The sequence below is a fragment of the Marmota flaviventris genome, chromosome 2, assembly GCF_047511675.1.
Source record: "Marmota flaviventris isolate mMarFla1 chromosome 2, mMarFla1.hap1, whole genome shotgun sequence".
NCBI lineage: Eukaryota > Metazoa > Chordata > Mammalia > Rodentia > Sciuridae > Marmota > Marmota flaviventris.
This window is the reverse complement of record NC_092499.1, coordinates 90,004,228-90,025,881: the sequence shown is the minus strand read 5'-3', so window position 1 is coordinate 90,025,881 and position 21,654 is coordinate 90,004,228. Positions and strand designations below refer to the sequence as shown.

General features: G+C 36.9%; 1 protein-coding gene across 2 annotated transcripts in view; it reads left to right on the top strand.

Moving 5' to 3' along the window:
• The window catches only part of Exd1 (exonuclease 3'-5' domain containing 1), a 49,103-nt gene that overhangs the window by 17,855 nt on the left and 9,594 nt on the right, over positions 1-21,654 (top strand). For both annotated transcript variants that reach the window (XM_071607317.1, XM_027923048.2), the window contains 6 exons: positions 2,702-2,759; positions 3,054-3,181; positions 9,237-9,295; positions 12,796-12,882; positions 18,019-18,123; positions 18,203-18,283. In XM_071607317.1, the coding sequence (XP_071463418.1) occupies positions 3,085-3,181; positions 9,237-9,295; positions 12,796-12,882; positions 18,019-18,123; positions 18,203-18,283 (429 nt within the window). In that variant the 5' untranslated portion in view covers positions 2,702-2,759; positions 3,054-3,084. The remainder of the gene's footprint in view (positions 1-2,701; positions 2,760-3,053; positions 3,182-9,236; positions 9,296-12,795; positions 12,883-18,018; positions 18,124-18,202; positions 18,284-21,654) is intronic.

Below are 21,654 nucleotides of genomic sequence, written 5' to 3'. Positions count from 1 at the left end.
AGCCTCTCACATCTTTGGAATTACAGGCATGCATTACTGCACCCAGCAACCTTTTGTATTTTGGAATTGCAGGATGTAATTTGTTCTCATTTCTTTTGGCCAAAGACATTTAGTAAGAGTAGGTCCAATTGTTGCTTCAAGAGTAGCTATAGAAGCTCATTTAGTCTGCCCTTCAGATAAGTCAAATCCTATAAGAGAAAAACAGTTTGTGAGCAAGATGTACAATACACTTTCAAGAACTCAAATGATGCCCTCCAAGGAGAAGTAAAGATCAATGCAGGGTGAAAGGGCAGAGGAACAGGAATTCTGGGATGTAGGGCTATGCATTTCTCACTGTTGGAGCAGATCTGAGGAAAGTTTGAGGACTTCTGCAAACAAAACTTTCCAGCTGTGTGAAAGATTGCTTTACTTTGTGAGAAAACTAGAATTCAGGAGGAGATAAAAATCTCACCAAATTAATGATTGCCAATTCAGAGCTACTTCAAGCTAGATAGGTCTGGATAGCTACCTCACTGTCCTTTCTTACTGAGTATGCTGCCATAAATGCTTTGTACCTTGAACTTCTTTTTATAGTGGTGATGAAGATGGCGATAGTAAAGGTGAAATTCTTTTTGCTTTTTTTTTTTTTTTTTTTTTTGGTATCAGGAATTGAAGCCAAGGGCACTCAACCACACAGGGTCTTGCTAAGTTGCTTAGGGCCTCCTTAAATTGCTGAGACTGGCTTTGAGCTCAAGATCTTCCTGTCGATGCCTCCCATGCCTTTGGGATTATAGGCATGTGCCACTGAATGAAAGTGAAAATTTTACTTTTTTTTTTTTAATTGTCAAAGGATCCTTATATTATTTATTTATTTATATGTGGTGCTGAGAATTGAACCCATTGCCTTACACATGCCAGGTAAGCACTGTACCACTGAGCCACAACCCCAGCCCTGAAATTCTTACTTTTGTTTTAATAGCCTTTTCAGGGCTGAGTGTGTACCTCAATAACTGTGCTGGCCTACCATGCACAGGCCCGGGTTTGATCCCCAGCACCACCAAGGGGGATAAATAGCCTTTGTAGCAGAGCAGAACTTGACTAGAACAGAACTGAATGGTGGTTGAGTTTGTAAAGAAGTGAAGGAATCACTAGAACACCTCCCTAATCCAAAGAAGGCTGACACTAACCAGTTCTATAATCTGTACACATATAATTTATTTTCTCCTAAATTCTCTCTGAGGTCTTGACCTTTATTCATAATTTTTAAGCTCAGAGGATGGTTTTCTCCTTTTTTGTCCCATGGCCTAATCAACCATGAAGGAATTTCCCCAGAAAACACCTTGAGTAAGAATTATCAAGAGCACAATAATGACTAATTGACATTTTTAGTAAATTCCAATTTGCTGCCTTAGATTCACTGGTACCAGAAAAAAAAAAAAAAAAGACATTTGAAACACAGTGGCCCTCTGAGAAACTTTTTCCATGAAAAATAAAAAATACTGAATGTACTGTATTGAATCTAAGATGTCAATAATTATAAGATTCTTACTTTTTGAACATTTAGAAAGAAGCTGCAATGCAGCTATAATGTGCAATTATTGTAAATCACAATCAATTTCAGAGCTGTTTAAAATGTGCATCTCTGAATCAATGAAATACAATGTTTCCCTAGATTCCCTGAACAATTAGGTTAAAGCTAAATGGTTTCATAATATCCTTGGAATATTTCTCTTGTAATTCTTTTGGGATTTTCACTCTATTTTCATTGCCTTTCATGTCACTGAGCAATAATGGCATTAGCCTGAGAGTTGCCAGTGACAGATCTGTATATGATTACCCTTCAACAGTATAGTGTGAGGGAAGGCGCATTAGAATTGGGATGAGTAAAACAAAAACTCTAGAACCAATGTGAATGACAGCAAAGGCAGCCTTGGGGATGTAAAAGGATAAGGGGGCCATATTGAGAAGTTTTAATCCTGCTAAGTAACCAAGAAGCTTCGGACATAATATTGGGAATCCATAGTACTTTTTTTATTTTTTTAATTCTAATTTGTTATATATGACAGCAGAATGCATTACAATTCATATTACACATATAGAGCACAATTTTTCATATTTCTGGTTGTGAATATAAAATATATTCACACCATTTGTGTCTTCATACATGTACTTAGGGTAATGATGTCCATCTCATTCCACCATCTCTTTTGCACCCCTTACCCCTCCATAGTACTTTTTTTAAATTTTATTTAGTTGTAGATGAACACACAGTATCTTTATTTATTTTTATGTGGTGCTGAGGATCAAACCCAGTGTTTTACACATGCGGGGCAAGCCCTTGACCACTGAGCTACAGCCCCAGCCCCTCCATGGTACTTTTGTTTGTTTGTTTGTTGTTGTTTTACTATTTATTTTTTAGTTGTAATTGGACACAATACCTTTATTTCACTTATTTATTTTTATGTGGTGCTGAGGATCGAACCCAGGGTCTCACACACACAAGGCGAGCGCTCTACCGCTGAGCCACAACCCTAGCCCCTTCCATGGTACTTTTGATAGTCTTTTTTGCTGTATTTATTGCTGGCCAATGTAGCCCTTTGTGTTCTAACACTTTGCTTCCAATTACTATTTGTAATACATAGTCACACTGGGTCTGTGGGGCTGAGGATGATTAATTGCTTTCTGATTGGAAACTGTTGGAAGCTATTTGGTTATTTTTCAGTGGAACTGCTGGATGAAGTGGAGCAAGGTGCAGTGAGAGAAAAGGCATCTTCTGTTAGGTATGATGGGATAATTTTCTTCATTATGAGGTTTTCCAAATACACAGTAGGGAGAAAGACTTAACTCTCATCCACTAGCTGCTTGATTCCTAAAATGGCCTAAGGGGAGAGAAATGAGAAGGAAAATGTGGATGTCTCTTCCATCTCTAGATAGCATCCTTATGCCCATGTAAACAGTGTGTGAAAGGATCCTCTCTTTAATGGAGAACAACAGTCCCTTAATGTGAGGAAAAATCTGAATATGACAGTAATTAAAAACAAGTTCATCTAAGTGTTGTTCTTTTGTAAGGGTAGTCTAAATACAGAAAGAGCCAGGATAGATAAAATGAAGGATGAAGACCTAAATGTGTGCGAGCCTGCTTCACCTGCCTCTGAGGCGCCAACTACCTCTTTGCTAAATGACCTGAAGTATAGTCCATCAGGTGAGTGCTCAGAATTTTCTAGGCTCTCTTTATTATAGTTCAGAACTCTTTAGAATTGGCATAACCCTGAATCCAAATTCTATATGAAATGCTGAGCAACTGCTTCTAGGCTCAGAATTAAAATAAATATCACTTGATATGTGAATGCATACTACAGCCGCGCATTGGAGATACTACCCTCGTTGAGCTCTGGAGGAGGCAGATACCAAATAAGAATAATGAGTAAAATATATTGTATGCTAGTCCCATATATCAAAAGGAAAAAAAGAAGAAGAAGATGATGATGATGAGAAGTATTTGGCTAGGCTGATAGAACATCCCTGTCAATCCCTAGTACATCCAAAACAAAAACCATAAAAAACAAGGCATAGTGCTGGCATTGTGGCTCAGTGACAGAGTGCTTATCTCGCAAGTATGAGGTACTGGGTTCCATCCTCAGCACCACATAAAAATAAGTAAATAAAATAAAGGTATTGTGTCCTTCTACAACTAAAAAAAAATATTTTTTAAAAAAGGCATAAAACCCCTGAAATAGGACATGCCAGGGACTCAGACAGCAAGGAGATGAGTGGAACTGGAGCAGAGAAAGAAACAGTAGATGAGACTAGATGAATGGTCAAGGAGGAGTTTTTAGATCCTTGAAGGGATATCAGCCTTAACTGTCTGAAGTGAGAAGAGAAGTCACTGGAGAACTTTTTTTTTTTAATTAAAAAAAATTTAGCCATTCTAATACATATGTAATAATATCTCTTTGTGGTTTTAATTTGCATTTTCCTGATAGCTAAGAATGCTAAGAGTCTTTTCTTGTGCTTATTTGCCATCTGAATATGGAACTTTTTTTTCATAATTTTTGCCCATTTTCTTATTGGCTAGTTTTCTTTCTCAGTGTTGTGAGTTCTATATTCTGGATATAAGTTTTGTTCTCAGAGAAATGCTTGGCAAATGATTACTCCAAATATCTGTGGTTTGACTTTTCCTTTTCTTAAAATATCTTTTGTAGAATGGATATTCTTAATTTTTTAAACTCTTTTTTAAAAAAATATTTATTTTTTAGGTGTAGATGGACACAACACAATGCCTTTATTTTTATATGGTGCTGAGGATCAAACCCAGGTCCCGCCCATGCTAGGCAGGCACTCTACCACTGAGCCACAATCCCAGCCCGATATTTTTAATTTTGATGAATTCCCATTTATTCCTCTCTCTCTTTTAAAATGTTTTTATGGACACAATACCTTTTTAAAAAAATTTAGTTATTGATGGATATTTATTTATTTATTTAGATATGGTGTTAAGAACCTGATTTCATCTCACTCCACTTAGAATGGCAATTGTCAAGAATACAAGTAACAATAAATGTTGGTGACGATGTGAGGAAAAAGGTACACTCGTACATTGCTGGTGGGACAGCAAATTGATGCAATCACTCTAGAAAGCAGTATGGAGATTCTTCAGAAAACCTGTGCCTCAAACATGCTAGACAAGCACTCTACCACTGAGCCACAACCCCTTTATTTTATTTATTTTTATGTGGTACTAAGGATAGAATCCAGTGCCTTACATGTGCTAGGCAAGCGCTCTACCTCTGAGCTACTGGGTTCGATTCTCAGCACCACATATAAATAAATGAATAAAATAAAGGTCCATCAACAACTAGAAAATACGTATTTAAAAAAAAAAAAAATATATATATATATATATATATATATATATACAGAATCTGTTTCTCCATTTCTTAAGCTAAAAAATCTCTAGACTTTTAATTGGGATATATTGAATCTATACACAAGTTTGGGAAATATTGACATATGAACAATATTGAGTATTCCAATATTTGAACCTGGTATATTTCTCCATTTGTTTAGATCTTCTTTTATTTCCCAGCAGTGTTTTATAATTCTTAGAGTTTTAAGTCTCTCATATCTTATATCCTATTTACCCATAATTATTTTGTATTTTTAAAATTTTTTTGTGGTTGTAGATGGACAGCACGCCTTTATTTTATTTATTTTTGTATGAGGTGTTATGGATCAAACCCAATGCCTCACAAATGCCAGGCAAGTGCTCTGCCACTGAGCCCCAGCCCCAACCCTATTTCATATTTTTATACTATTATAAATATTATTTTTTAAAAATTATAGTTATAGATGGACAGCATGACTTTATTTTATTTATTTATTTTTTTGTAGTGCTGAGGATTGAACCCAGTGCCTCACACATGCTAGGCAAGTGCTCTGCCACTGAGCTATAGCCCCAGCCCTATAGAATATATTTTAACTCCAATTTTTCACCGGAAAGTTTTTTTGTTTTTGTTTTTTTCTTTGTTCTTTTTAGTTATACATGGGAGTAGAATGTATTTTGACATATTATACATACAAGTTCATACATGGAGTGTAATTTCCCATTCTTCTAGTTGTACATGATGTGGAGTTACAATGGTTGTGTATTCGTATATGAACATAAAAAGTTATGTCTGATTCATTCTACTGTCTTTCCTATTCTCATCCCTCCTCCCCTCCTTTCACTTCCCCTCTTTTAATCTACCCACCACCTATTGTGAGTCAACATCCACATATCAGAGAGAACATTCGACCTTTGTTTTTTTGGGATTGGTTTATTTCACTTAACATGATAGTCTCTAGTTTATCGGCAAATGCCATAATTTCATTCTTCTTTAAGGCTTAGTAATACTCTATTGGGTATTGGGTATATGTACCACATTTCCTTTATCCATTCATCTGTTGAAGAGTACCTAGATTGGTTCCATAGCTTAGCTATTGTGAATTGAGCTGCTATAAACATTGATGTAGCTGTGTCACTATAGTATGCTGATTTAAATTCCTTTGGTTATATGCCAAGGAGTAGGATAACGGGGTCAAATGGTAGTTCCATTCCAGGTTTTTTGAGGACTCTCCATACTGCTTTCTAGAGTGATTGCACCAATTTGCAGTCTCACCAGCAATGTACGAGTGTATCTTTTTCCTCACATCCTCGCCAACACTTATTATTACTTGTATTCTTGATAATTGCCATTCTGAGTGGAGTGAGATGAAATCACAGTGTAGTTTCAATTTGCATTTCTCCAATTGCTAGAGATGTTGAATATTTTTTCATATATTTGTTGACAGATCCTATTTCTTCTGTGAAGTGGCTGTTCAGTTCCTTTGCCCATTTATTGATTGGGTTATTTGGTTTTTTTTGGTGTTAAGGTTTTTTTTTGGGGGGGGGCGGGGGCGGAGGTTCGATTGAAGTCAGGGGCACTTGACCACTGAGCCACATCACAGACCCTGTCTCTAAATAAAATACAAAAGGGCTGGGGATGTGGCTCAAGCAGTAGTGCGCTTGCCTGGCATGCGTGCGGCCCGGGTTTGATCCTCAGCACCACATACAAACAAAGATGTTGTGTCTGCCGAAAACTAAAAAATAAATATTAAAGATTCTCTCTCTCTCTTAAAAAAATAAATAAATCTTCTCTGTTTTATGTGACTTTAAAAAATAAAATAAAATACAAAAAATCCCCAGCCCTATTTTATATTTTATTTAGAGACAGGGTCTGGGTTGCTTATTACCTCACTGTTACTGAGGCTGGCTTTGAACTTGTGATCTTCCTGGCTCAGCCTCCCAAGACTGGGATTACAGGCATGCACCGATGCACCCGGCTCCTGGTGTTAAGTTTTTTGAGTTCTTTATATATCCTGGAGATTTATGCTCTTTCCAAGGTGCAGATGGCAAAGATTTTCTCCCATTTTGTAAGCTCTCTCTTCACATTCTTGATTGTTTCTTTTGCTGTGAAGAAGCTTTTAAGTTTGATACCGTCCCATTTTTTGATTCTTTTTTTTTTTTTTTGAGAGAGAGAGAGAGAGAGAGAATTTTTAATATTTATTTTTTAGTTTTCGGCAGACACAACATCTTTGTTTGTATGTGGTGCTGAGGATTGAACCTGGGCCGCATGCATGCCAGGCGAGCGCGCTACCGCTTGAGCCACATCCCCAGCCCCCTGAATTCTATTTTAAAAAGCTCACTTTATGCATAAAGTTCCCAAACAGGACTGACAGAAGCATCTAGTCGATTTACACAGTAATGAGAAATAATAAATATTTCTTTTTTTTTTTTTTTTTTTTTTTTAAAAAAAAGCTCATTCTGGATGTTATATGGGTACTGAAAGTGGAGCAAAGGTAAAAACATGGATACCAGTCAGGAAGCTAAGAAATAATTAAAACAGTTGGATATGGTGGCTTTAGACCCTGATGGTGGCAGTAGAGTAAGAAGTGTTGGAATTCTGAATATATGCTAAAGGTAGAGCCCATGGGGCATACTGACAAATATTGGTATGAGATAAAGAGAGGAATCAAGGACAATTTCAGGGGTTTTATAAGAGCAGCTAGAAGTGTGGAGTTGCTATTATAATGAGGTAGGAAAGACTATGAGTGGAAAAGATTTTGAGAAGCTGATTAAGAATTCAGTTTTGGTCAATTTAAATTTGAATAAAAGCTTAAGATGAGAAGCAAGGTATGAGAAAGGATTCAGAAGTAAGCCCATAGATGATATTTATTTAAAATCTAAAACTAGATGAGGTCACCAAGAGAGTGTAGGTACAAAGGGAAAATGTATGTGTCCAGTGGCACTCCGCCTTAGAGGTTGGAAGCTAAAGAGGGACTGGGGATATAGCTCAATAACAGAACCCTTGTCTAGCATGTACGAGGCCCTATATTCAAACCAACACCACAAAAAAGAAAGACAAGGAAAAGAAGAAGACCTCCTCTATGTTAAATTATACAACTAGATTATTGTTATTACTACTGAGGATTGAACACAGGGCCTTAAGGCAATTACTCTACTGGGCCATACCTCCTATAATCTAATTATTTTCAATTATATCATTTTTTAAAAGTAATTATTAGTACCTAGAGAACTCTAAAAAATTGGGCATAGGCCCATCTCCAGGGCTCATTTCTTTTAAACCATTACTTTGTTTTATAAACACGCTTTAAAAAAGTACATGATTGAATGGTGCTGGGGATGTGGCTCAAGTGGTAGCGAGCTCGCCTAGCATGCATGAGGCACTGGGTTCGATTCTCAGCACCACATAAAAATAAAGATATTTGTCCACCTAAAACTAAAAATAAATATTTAAAAAAAAGTACATGATTTGCCAGGTGCATTGGAACACTCCTATAATCCCAACTACTTGGAAGGCTGGCAGGAGGATCACAAGTTCAAAAAGCCAGCCTCAGAAATTTAGTGAGATCCTGTCTCAAAATAAATATGGACTGGGGATGTGGCTTAGTGGTTAATTGCCCCTGGGTTTAATCCCTGACTCAATCAATCAATCAATAAATAAAAGTGCATGACTTGAGGTGTTCAAAACAAATCTTTCCAGGTGTGGGAGCACAAGACTGTAATCTCAGCCACTCAGGAGCTTGAGGCAGGCAGATTTCATGTTTGAGTCCAGCCTTAGCAATTTAACAAGACCCTCAGCAATTTAGAGAGAGCCCTGTCTCAAAATTAAGAATAAAAAGGACTGGAGATATAGCTCAGTGGTACAGTGCCCTGGGTTCAATCCCCAGTACAAAAAAAAAAAAAAAAAGCATATCTATGAGTAGGGAAATATTACAGATTACCACAGGAAATGAATAGATAGTTCATTTGTAAGATTATTGCTGGCATAGTGGCACATACCCATAATCCCAGCTACTCAGGAGGCTGAGGTAAAAGGATTACAAGTTCAAAGCCAGTCTTAGCAATTTAGAATGTGTTTCAGTTAAAAAATAAAAAGAGCTGGGAACATAATTCAGTGGTATACAATAGTATACCACACCTGGGTTCAATCCCTAGTATTGTAGAGGGGATAAGGTTATAGTTAGTAGGACTTTTATCTACTCTCAATGGACAAACAGGATGCTGATTTGTATTTTCTGACACAGATGATAATGAAACAACAGTAGACGTTTGAGATACAATAGAGTAAGAGTTTATGAGTGTGGCCAAAGCTGGTGGGAAGGCTTTTCTATTGCCAAGGAAGATAAATATATTTAATGCTATGCTTCTCTTATAGAGGAAGAAGAGGTGACATACATAGTCATTGATCAGTTCCAGCAGAAGTTTGGTGCTGCAGTAAGTATTATCCTCAATCATTTCTAATATTGGGAATGGTATTATATTTGTGTTTCATAGATTTTTTAAAAAACTTTATTTATTTATTTATTTATTTTTATATGGTGCTGAGGATCGAACCCAGGGACTTGCATGTGCAAGACAAGTGCTCTACCACTGAGCCATAACCCCAGCCTGCCCGCCTATAGATTTTTTTTTTTTTTAATTATAAGATCTTTGATGCCTGACATGTTTCTCTATTAACTCAACAAAATATTTGGGGTGTTTGCTACATGTCGGGCATTGTTCTGAGATAATCAAGACAAAATTCTAACTCTCAAGGAATTTACATCCTTATATAAGATAGTAAAGAAGGCTGGGGTTATAGCTCAGTGGCAGAGAACTTGCCTCACATGCATGAGACATTCAGGTTGATCCTCAGCACCACATTAAAAAAATAAGGAAAATAAAGGTATTGTGTTTGTTTACAACTTAAAAAATTCTTTAAAAGGACAGTAAATAGATAATTGTGTATTAGCTGGCAGTCATTGCAATGAAGAAAAACAAGGCATAGAGAATAGAGTGGTGACAGGGAGGTCCTATTTCATATGGATGGACAAGAAAAACTTCTCTGAAGAGATGACATTGGAATAGGGACCTGAAGGAAGTAAGGAAGCTAGTCGTGTGGGTATCTGGGTGAAGAATTTAAGCAAAGTAGAATTAGCATGTACAAAAAGCTGGAGGTGGGGCTGGGGATGTGGCCCAAGCGGTAGCGCGCTCGCCTGGCATGCGTGCGGCCCAGGTTCGATCCTCAGCACCACATACAAACAAAGATGTTGTGTCTGCCGAAAACTAAAAAAAAAAATAAATATTAAAAAATTCTCTCTCTAAAAAAAAAAAGCTGGAGGCTGAAGCGTTCCTGACTTGTGTGGAGGAACAGCAGGGAGGTTAGTGTGATTGGACCACAATAGAGAAGAGTGGTAGGAGATAGAAGTGGGTGGGAGGCAGATCAGGTCAGGCTTTTCAGGATTTTGATTTTGACCTGAGTAACATGGAAAGCCATTGACAGTTTCAGAGAACAGTCAGAAGTTATCTGACTTTGATTTTAAAAGGAACACCCTGGATGCTGTACCTAGGCAGTTTCTCAATAATCATTTATTAATTTGAGAAGTGGCAAAAACTAATTAGCCTACAGACTAGTGCACAGATGGGCTTTAGGAGAATAACTGAACTTTCTGTTGGATGCAGGCTTGTACATGTGTGTGTGGGGGGTGCATTTTTAAAGGGAAGAGTTTCAACAGATTCTTTTTTATTTTTCTTAAAACCTTTATTGAGATATAATTCAAATGTCATATGATTCACCTTTGGAAAATGTATAGCTCACTGGCCTTTAGGGTATTCACAGAGTTGTCTCTCTGCCATCATAATGAATTTTGGAATATTTTCAATACTCTAGAAAGAAACCCCATGCTCCCCACCTTTTAGCCATTACTCCCAACCCTGTCTCAGCCCCCAGCAACCACTAATTTACTTTCTGTCTCTGTGAATTTAACTCTTCAGGACATTTAATATAAAATCAGTCATGAAATAGGTGATCTTTGATTATTTAATATAACGTTTGGAAATTTCATCCATGCTGTAGGGTATATTAGTATTTTACTTCTTTTTATCTTCTTATTGCTTAATAATACTATATTTATAGATATACTACATTTTATTCATTCACCATATATTTGTGTGTGTGTGTGTGGTGCTGGGGATTGAACCCAGGGCCTTGTGCATGTGAGGCAAGCACTGTACCAACTGAGCTATATCCCCAGCCCTCATTCACCATTTGATGGACATTTGAGTTGTTTATACTTTAGGGGTGTTATTAATAATGCTTCTATGAACATTCATATACAAGTTTTTATATGAACATATCCAAATAAAACTTATTTTTCTTGGATAGATACCTTGTAGGGAATTTACTGGATTATTTAGTAACTTTTTAACTTTTTGAGGACTGGCCAGACTTTTCCAAAGCTGCTGCCTGTGATATTTTACATCCTGACTAGTAGTATATGAGGATTTTTACTTTTTTCATATCCTTGTCAATACTTGTTATTATCTGTCATTTTTTTATTATAGTCATCTGGCTTGTGTGAAGGGGTATTTCATTATGATTTTGATTTACATTTCCTTGATGTCTAAAAATGATGAACATCTTTCTGTGAGCTTATTGACCACTTGTGTCACTTCTTTGGTGAACTATCTATTTAGATACTTTGCCTTTTATTTTGTATTTATTTTTTTTGTACTGGGGATTGAACCCAGGGGTGCTTCACCACTGGGTGATAGCTGCAAGTCTTTTAATACTTTTTATTTATTTATTTATTTTAATTGTAGTTGGACACAATGCCTTTATTTTATTTATTTATTTTTATATGGTGTTAAGGATTGAGGCCAGAGCCTCACACGTGCTAGGTGAGTGCTCTACTGCTGAGCCATAACCCCAGCCCCAAGACTTTTTATTTTTTATTTTGAAACAGAGCTGAGTTTCTTAGAGCTTCACTGAGTTAATGAGGCTGGCCTCAAACTTGCAATTCTCATACCTCAGCAATACTAAGTTGCTGGGATTTCAGGCATGTGACACCTCACACTCACCCCACTTATTTCTGTAATTCTGAACAGTAGTTATTGTGTTCCTTTCAGATGTAGTAAATTGCCTGTGTTAGGGCACCACAGTTTGCCTAAAGAATCTTGGCTTAAATACTAGAATTTTTCCAGCACCATCTGTGAAAATAAAAGGTATCACTTATAATTAATTCTCATTAGCATTTGGGGTATGAGTGATTTATCTTCCAGTTGTGGAATACATTTACCAAAACTAAAAAGAGGATCAGAAGTGTTCAGTGATGATTTATGTATGCTTGTGAATCTGAATCAGTGTTTTAGATTGGTCAGATTTGTAAGTTGAGGCAAGGTACAATGGTGTACACCTATAATTCTAGCCATCTGGGAGGCTGAGGCAGGAGGATCACAAGTTTGAGACCAGCATGGGCAACTCAGCGAAAACGTGTTTCAAAATAAAAAGGGCTGGGCATGTGGCTCAGTGGTAAAATTCTCCTGTGTTCAATCCCCAGTACCAAAAACAAACAAAAAAAATTAGAGAAAATGATGTACTTTGTTTATCACAGATGCCATTCATGGTGTTATGATGCCAATATTTGTTCCCTGGAATTTCTTTTATTCTCCTCCTTTCTTTTCCTCTTTTTCTTCCCCTTTCTTTCCCCTTCTTTTTCTCCCTCCTCCTTTCTTCTTCTACTGGGGATTGAATCCATTGACACTCTACCACTGAGCTATGTTCCTAGCCCTGTTTTTATTTTTATTTATTTTTTTTAGTTTTAATTTTAAGATAGGGTATTCCTAAATTGCTAAGACTGACTTTGAACTTCTGATCCTCCTGCCTCAACCTCCTGAGTGCTGAGTTTACAAGTGTGCACCACCACACCTGTCCCTTTTCTTCCTTATCTTACCAGATGCTCCATATCAAGAAGCAGAGTGTCCTGAGTGTGGCTGCAGAAGGAGCTAACGTGTGCCGCCATGGGAAACTGTGTTGGCTTCAGGTAAAAGATTTTTTAAAACTTTTTATTTTTAAATAATTGTACATTCAATATATTATTAATTGTCTTCTCTCTGTTATCCCTGCTATTATTATTCTGTAACTTGTTGGGAATGTACCTCATATTTTTAGTGCTCAATTTATTCTTTTCAAAAGAAGGAACTTCTAATAGATTCACTTTAATAGCTATCATTGCTATCTCACAGATTCTGCAGGAGATCTTCTTTCCCAACTTTGACCATCTTTCTGAAGTTAGGTTTGATACATGTCTCTGCCACACTAGGTGAGTTTCCTAGAGATGAGGGTACCATTATATCAAAAGAAGTTTGAAGTGAGCCTTAAATAACTAGAGGATGAGTAAGCTACCTTTGAGTCAAGCCAGAAGCATCAGTATGCAAGGTGGTCAAGAGAGCAAGCTGTATCCTCAACCAGCGGTTTGAGTCACTATGAGAATATTTTTTCCAAGAATATAGCCAACTGAGTTAGCAATCTGCCCTCTTAAATTCCTCCTTCTGCAATATTCAACTTCTCCAAGGAAAAGGAATAGAGGTGGCTGAGCCTAATTTTGCTTGGTATTAGATTGCCTCTCTCTTGTTCCCTGCACTTAATTGGTAAACCTTAGCTCTTAGAAAACCAAGTTAGCACAAAAGCAAATTACTTAAACAAAAAAACTTTTCTCTAACAAAACAGAATGAAGGACTTTCTGGTAATACATGCTTGGATAACTCTAGGTTATTTCTGAATTTGTCCCCTTTAATTTCCTAAGTACCAAAGGGAATGACTATCCAATTAGTTATAGATGTCCTCTTTGTGACTGGAAGCAAATTAATAGGCACATTTTCCCCAATCAAGCCCTTGGGCTTATGTGTTTAATTTTTTTTAAACAATCTCTGGCATTTTTAAAAAAATTATTCTTTTTGTATATATATGACATTAGAGTGTATTTTGACATATTATACATACATGCAGTATAACTTATTCTATTTTTTTAAAGTTTATTTATTTTTTAGAGAGAGAGAGAGAGAGAATTTTTTTAAATATTTATTTTTCAGTTTTCAGCGGACACAACATCTTTGTTTGTATGTGGTGCTGAGGATCGAACCCGGGCCGCACGCATGCCAGGCGAGCACACTACTGCTTGAGCCACATCCCCAGCCCCACTTATACAAATTAGAATCTCATTCTTGTGTATTCATATATGAACATAGGAAAGTTATGTCTGAATCATTTTACTGTCTTTCCTATTCCCATCCTCCCTCCCTTCCCTTCTTTCTCCTTTGTCTACTCCACTGAACTTCTATTATTCACCCCATCCCCCCAAAAAAGTTAAAACAATTTTTTTTGCATGTTTTGCTTTTCACAGTCTGTTCTGAGATGTATCTACCTTCTAGCAATATCAGAAATCACCTAGATCTATGATAGCCACCTTCTAACAATATCAGAAATTACCTAGATCTATGATAGCCACCTTCTAACAATATCAGAAATCACCTAGATCTATGATAGCCACTGGGCATAATCTGTATTATTTTGTGCATGTTGTGCCCATTTCAGTATTATTGCCATCATGACGGTGTTTAGCAATTTGAGCCCACATGGCTTAGTACTCTGTTTCAGATTTCTTCAGAACTGGGAAAGTGTTGGTGAGGATGACCAATTTCACTTTGCCCTGCCTAATTATCTTCAGAATACCCCTGAACTCTAGCACATACTTTCCACTTAAGTTAATAGCCTCCAGTGATGTTTTTGTCATCTTCCAGCATTAAGGTGTGGGTTAGCTCCAACCAAGAGAAGCCACCAAGATGGCTGGGGAATGAGAAAGATGGTTCCCACCCATGTCCCACACGGGCAGTTGAAAATGGGGTTCCTCTTGGTGGAATGCGCTGGCTGTCAAATAAAAGCTAAGGAAAATAGTGTAGCAAAAAAAAAAAAAAAAAATTCACAGGACACAGAAAATTTTAAAAGCAGGGGCAGGATGGGCTAGCCAATCTTAGGGATCGAGCTTCTATACTGAAAAGAGCAAAATGGAGCCTACTCTTGCTTTATTTATATGAGGGATCATCAAAGATTTTCCATGGAATGTTCTTTGCCAAATAGGGTAGGAGGTTCCAACAGGTCCAGTTCCCAACAGGTTACACCCAACTTTGGAGCTACAGGAGGGGTCTTCCTATTTCATTGGAAACAGAGGTCATCTGCTTCGGGCAATCTAATGCACCCCTGGAAGCCAAAGATAGTTCTCAAGGAAAAAACTAAATCTTTGTGGCTCCATTACTTGAGAAGACCCTCAAGTAATTAATGGGTGGCTTCCTGCAATGATTAATTTTTAAAAATTCTTTTTGTAGTTGTAAATGGATAGAATGCCTTTGTTTTATTTGTTTATTTTTATGTGGTGCTGAGGATCGGACCCAGTGCCTCATGAGTGCTAGGCAAGTGCTCTGCCACTGAGCTATAGTCCCAGCCCAAAGATGATTATTTTTTTAAATTTTTTAAATTAAAAAAAAAATTTGTAAGATGATTATTTTTTTAAATCCAAGTATCACATCAACTGTGCATTAAAAGCCAAAAAAAAAAAAAAAAAAAAAATCAAATAATGGTAAAAGTTTAACAAGGAAAGAAAAATTCTTACACTAATACTCCTTCAGAGGCAGTTTTTTTTAAGACTTTCATTATACAGTTGTTAAAGCAAAGTAAATTTATGTAGCACATTGAAAGACAATTATATTTTCAAAAGCACAGTGAAAGATAATTCATTTGTAAAGGTTACTACTTTTAACATATTGAAATACTCAGAAAGATAGGTCAAAGCTGGGAAAGATTATTATTATTTTTAATAATGTGTGTATTGCTGTATCTTGATTCATAAGTTTTACACATTTTCTGTGAACATTTACTATAGTAAAAATGCTCCTTTTAGCACCTTCATAGCACCTCCTAACTTAGTTACATCACAATTTTTAGTTAAGACAGAATTCAAGATTTATGTTAGTAATACTATGTCTTGAACTGTTACTTCCTGCTGATCCAGATTGTTTTTCTTTTCTTGAACAAACTTTTTATTTTTCACAGAATTAATAATTACTCAGTCCCACAAGACAGCCCCTCACTTTAGATACCAGTCAGAAGCACAGGACACAACCTGTATCTGATTATAAATTGGGGGTTCCCACAACTAGCTTTTCAGGTTTAATTAATTTGCTGTAGTAACTCACAGAACCCAGGAAAACATTTTTACTCAACATTTACTCATATAAGATAAAGGTTATAAAGGATGCAGATAATCAGCCAGATGGAAGAGACCCATAGGGTAAAATGTTGAAAGAAGGGGTATGCCACCCTCCAGAAACTTCCTTATGCTTAGCTATCTAGAAACCCTCCAAACTCAGACCTTTTGTGTGTTTATTTATTGTTTACTTTTTTAATTTTTTTGGTACCTGGGGATTAAACTCAGGAATACTTGAGCACTGAGCCACATCCCCAGCCCTATTTTCTTCTCATTAGCATATAAAAGACACTCATCACTATGGAGACTCCAAGGGTTTCTGAAGCTGTAAGTCTGGAAATTAGAGGGGGATTAAATACATATTTCACATATCACAATTAGAATGGCATAGGTGAAACTGGTAAACATTAAAGTTAAGACTGTAGCTGGGTGTGGTGGCACATACCTGCAATCCCAGCTGCTTAGGAGGTGAGAAAGGACAATGGCGGGGGCTGGAGATGTGGCTCAAGCGGTAGCGCGCTAGCCTGACATGCATGTGGCCCGGGTTCGATCCTCAGCACCACATACAAAGATGTTGTATCCGCCAAAAACCTAAAAAAAAAAAAAAAAAAAGATTCTCTCCCTTGTTTTTTTTTTTTTTTTTTTCCCCTTTCCCCTCACAAACTCTTATATGTAATTTTGTGTAACAATGAGGGTCTCCTTCCATTTCCATAGTTTCCCTTCTCTCTCCCTTTCTGTCCCCCCACTCGTCTCTGTTTAATGTTAATCTTTTCCTCATGCTCTTCTTCCCTGTTCTGATCTTAGTTGTTAAAAAAAAAAGAAAGAAAAGAAAGGACAATGGCGAGTTCAAAGCCAGCCTCTTAGCAAGACCTTGCCTCAAAATAAAAAATAAAGAGGACTGGGGTTTTGTTCAGTAGTTAAATGCTCCTAGGTTAAATCCCTGGTACCAAAGGGAGTAAAAAAGTTGAGAGGATAAATAGTGGAAGTCTTACTCACCAGCTTATCCTTTTCTTTTCTTTGAAAAATTACAGTGATCGTGTCTGTTGTATTGGAGATCCAACCCAGGGCTTCACGGATGCCTGGCAAGCACTTTACCATTGAGCTGTACCCCAAGCCCCACTGTATCTTTTTTAACTATGTAGGATCAATTTAAACTTGTTTTCCCTAAGAATCATTGAGTATCTATTATTTATTTAACACTGATGGTGTTAAATATTTTATCCATGTCTTTTTTTTTTTTTTTCTTTTTTCATGTGTGCTGTACTGGGGATTGAACCTAGGGGTGCTCTACCACTGAGCTATATTTCTAGCTCTAGTCCTTTTATTTTATTTTATTTTGCTACCAGGAATCCCAGGAGTGCTTTCCCACTAAGCCACATCCCCAACCCTTTTTATATTTATTTTATTTTGAGACAATGTCTCTATAAGTTACTTAGGGCCTTGCTAAGTTGCTGAGGCTGGCTTTAAACTTGTGCTCCTCCTATCTCACCCTCCTGAGTCACTAGGATTACAGGTGTGTGTACCACCACACCTGGCCCATCTCTTGTATTCTTTTTTTTTAATATTATTTTTTTAGTTTTAGGTGGACACAATATCTTTATTTTATTTTTGTGAGGTGCTGAAGATCAAACCCAATGCCTCATGCATGCTAAGTGAGTGCTCTACCACTGAGCCATAAACCCAGCCCCCACGTCTTATATTCTTTTTAAAAATTTTTTTTTCTTAGTTGTAGTTGGACACAATACCTTTATTTTATTTTTATTCATTTTTATGTGGTACTGAGGATCAAACCCAGTGCTTTGCACATGCTAGGTGAGTACCCTACTGCTGAGCTACAACTCCAGTCCTATGTCTTATATTCTTGGTCTTCAGATCCACTTCCCCACTTGCTCCTTATCCTAATGATGTGGTTTATTATAGGTGGCCACAAATAGCCGAGTTTACTTATTTGACATTTTCCTTCTGGGAAGTCGAGCTTTCAACAATGGACTTCAGATGATATTAGAAGACAAGAGAATTCTAAAGGTGAGTATTTAAGCTGATTTCTTTGCTAGAAGATTAGCAACCAGGTTCTAATAACTGTCTCCCTCTTCTGATTCCTTAGGTCATCCATGATTGTCGCTGGCTTTCCGATTGCCTCTCTCATCAGTATGGAATTATGCTAAATAATGTCTTTGACACACAGGTACTTAAAGGAAAACACTGGATTCAAACCAGTGCATGACATCTGGTAGAAAATAGTCCTTGTTCTGATAAATGATCAAAAGTCTCTCTCTCTCTCTCTCTTAATGCACCATTTCTGCCCACTTCTTATATAAGATGTTTATACAATATGTGAGAACATTTGGTGAACTAAAAAAAAAAAAAAAAAAAAAACTGCAGAAAAGTTAAAATTACTTGGTAATTTGTTTTCCTCATTTTGCTCCAGAATTTGTCAAATAAGAAGCAAAATCCATACTCCATGCCATTCAGAAACCTTGAGCGGTTTATGTGTCATTTAAAGTCTGACATGGGAAACTTTGTGAAATGAGCAATCACATATTGACTTTTACCATCTCTGTACCTCAGGGGTATAGATTGTTCTGTCTATGCCCCCAAACCCAATTCTGGCCCAAAATAGCTGAAGAGGTATGATTTGACTCATATCTATGAAGCCTTAGAGAAATGAGAAAACTGCTGGGCACAGTGGTGCATGCTTGTAATCCCAGTGCTTTGGGAGGCAGAGGCAGGGGAATTAGAAGTTGGAAGCCAGCCTCAGTAATTTAATGAGATCCTGTCTTTAAAATAAAAAAGGTTGAGGATGTAGCTTAGTGGTAAGGTGTCCCTGAGTTCAATCCCAGGACCTAAAAACAAAAATGAAAAGAGGCGGGGACTGGGGTTTTGGCCCAGTAGTAGAGAGCTCGCCTAGTATGCATGAGGCACAGAGTTTCATCCTCAGTACCACACAGATATAAAATAAAGATATTGTGTCAACCTAAAAAAAAAAAAAAAAAAAAAAAAAACTGAAAAGAAACCCAGGCATGGTGGCACATGCCTGTAATCCTAGCAACTCAGGAGGCTGAAACAGGAGGATTTCAAGTTCAAAACCAGCCTTGCCAACTTAGTGAGGTTCTAAGCAACTTAGTCTGTACCTGTCTCAAAATAACAAATAGAAAAGACTTAGGCTGGGAATGTAGCTCAGTGCCCCTGGGTTCAATCCCTGCTGCCAAAAAAAAAAAAAAAAAGAGAGAGAGAGACAAAAATGAGAAATCTCTTGGGGCTGGAATTGTAGCTCAGCAGTAGAGTGCTTGCCTCACATGTGTGAGTCACTGGGTTCGATTTTCAGCACTGCATATAAATAAGTAAATAAAAGGTCCACCAACAACTAAAAAAATATGTATTAAAAGATGAGAAATCTCTAGATTATGTTAGCTCATAGAGCTGACTTAATTTTTGGCTTTTCTGTGAGAGCAGTAAAACCACCAGTTTTAAAATGTTTTTTTGAGGATTTTGTTTTGTTTTTAGGTACTTGGGATTGAACCCAGGGGTGCTTTATCTCTGAGCCACATCCCCAGTCCTTCATTATGCATTCTTTATTTTCTTCTAGTTTTTAGGTTTATGCCAACGAAAGGGATACATATACTCAGAGCTGTGAAGAGGAATTAAACTAATGAATTGGCCAATTATTTTTGAGCAGCAATTCCTAAAAGTTCAATTTCATTACTATGTATGATTCAATTTTGCTCTTTATACATGTTTATAATAAATTTTATGTCATTTATCTTATTTTCATATTCCTTTGGGGCTTCTCTCAAGAGCTTTGACTAATAGCATAGAGATGTCTTCTATGCTATGCTTACTCCAAAATGTAAGAGAATTGTTCATTGTTCCCTTGAGACCATCAGGTTTCTTTTTGAAGGGGATGAGGAGATGGGGTACTAGGGATTTAACCCAGGGGAAATTTACCACTGAGCTAAGTAACCAGCCATTTTTTTGAGACAGTCTCACTAAATCGCTTAGGTCCTCACTAAATTGCTGAGCTTGCAATACTTCCTTGAACTTGCAATACTCCTCCTCAGCCTCCCGAGCCCACAACAGTGCACCTGCTCCATTAGGCTTCTTGATTAGAACTCATATGTATTTCTAGTGTAGCCTCCAGCATATCTTTCCAAAATTTTCTTTTTAGATTTCCATAGTGCAAAAACAGGAATTTAGAATTTTACCAATTTGTTTTCCATTAACGCAGTATATTTGTTTCCTATTCTTGATGTAACAAATCACCACAAATTTGGTGATCTAAAACAACACAAATATATTATCAAACAATTCTGGAGATCAGAAGTCTCAAATCACTTTTCCCAGGTTGAAGTCAGTGTGTCAGCAGGGTTTCTTATGGAGGCTCTCAAGGGGAGAGACTTTCCTTTACTTTTTAGTATCTAGTGACTACTTGTATTCCTTGCCTTATGGTCCCTTTTTCCATCTTTAAAATGCATCCTTCTTTTCTCTGTTACCACCACTGGGTCACCTTCTCCTCTGACCATAATAAAATCTCCCTGTCTCCTTTTTAAAGTATCACTTGTGGGCTGGGGTGGTTGCTCAGTGCTAGAGTGCTTGCCTAGTGTGTGTGAGGCCCTGGGTTGGATCCTCAGTACCACATAAAAATAAATAAATAAAATAAAGGTATTACATCCATCTACAACTAAAAAAATAAAAATAAATAAATATAAATAAAATAATACTAAATACAGCTAAAAAATTAAAAAAAGAAAGAAGGAAACACTTGTGGGTACATTTAGAGTCCACCCAGGTGATACAGGATAATCCCCTCATCTCTAGGTCCTTAACTTGTCACAGTGGTGAAGTCCCTTTTGCCATATCAAATAATATTCAAAGGTTCCAGTGATTAGAATGCCATATTATGGGGATCATTATTCAGCCTATCATAAATAGTTATTGCAATTATTTTTTAAAAAAATTAATATTTTTTTAGTTGTAGATGGACACAATACCTTTATTTTATTTATTTATTTTTATGTGGTACTGAGGATCCAACCCAGTGCTTCAAACATGCACTGAGTCACAACCTCAGCCCCTAGGTATTGAAATTCTTAATTTGATTAGCTTTTCATACCAAAACTTTTATTAATAAAGTTGCTAATAGATAATAGAAAAAAATTCTCAAGTTTATTTTCCTTTGCCCAGTCCTTTCCTTTCTTTTCCTTTTGGTTCCCACAGGCATCAAAGTATAGTAAATGACATTATACTAGGCAAATAAAAGAAAGTGGATAAGAACACTTTACCCAGGTGTGGTGGCATATTCCTATAATCCCAGCTAGTAGAGAGACTAAGACAGGAAGATGGCAAGTTTGAGGCTGGCCTGGGCAACTTAGTGAGACCCTGTCTCACAATTAAAAAAAAAAAATGGTGGAGGGAGGGAAGTTTATTGGATTAGACAAAGGGAAATGAGGGAAGGAAGGGGGTTTGGAAATAGGAAAGACAGTAGAATGAATCAGGCATAACTTTTCCTATGTTCTTATGTGAATATACGACTAGTATAACTCAATACTCCATGTATTT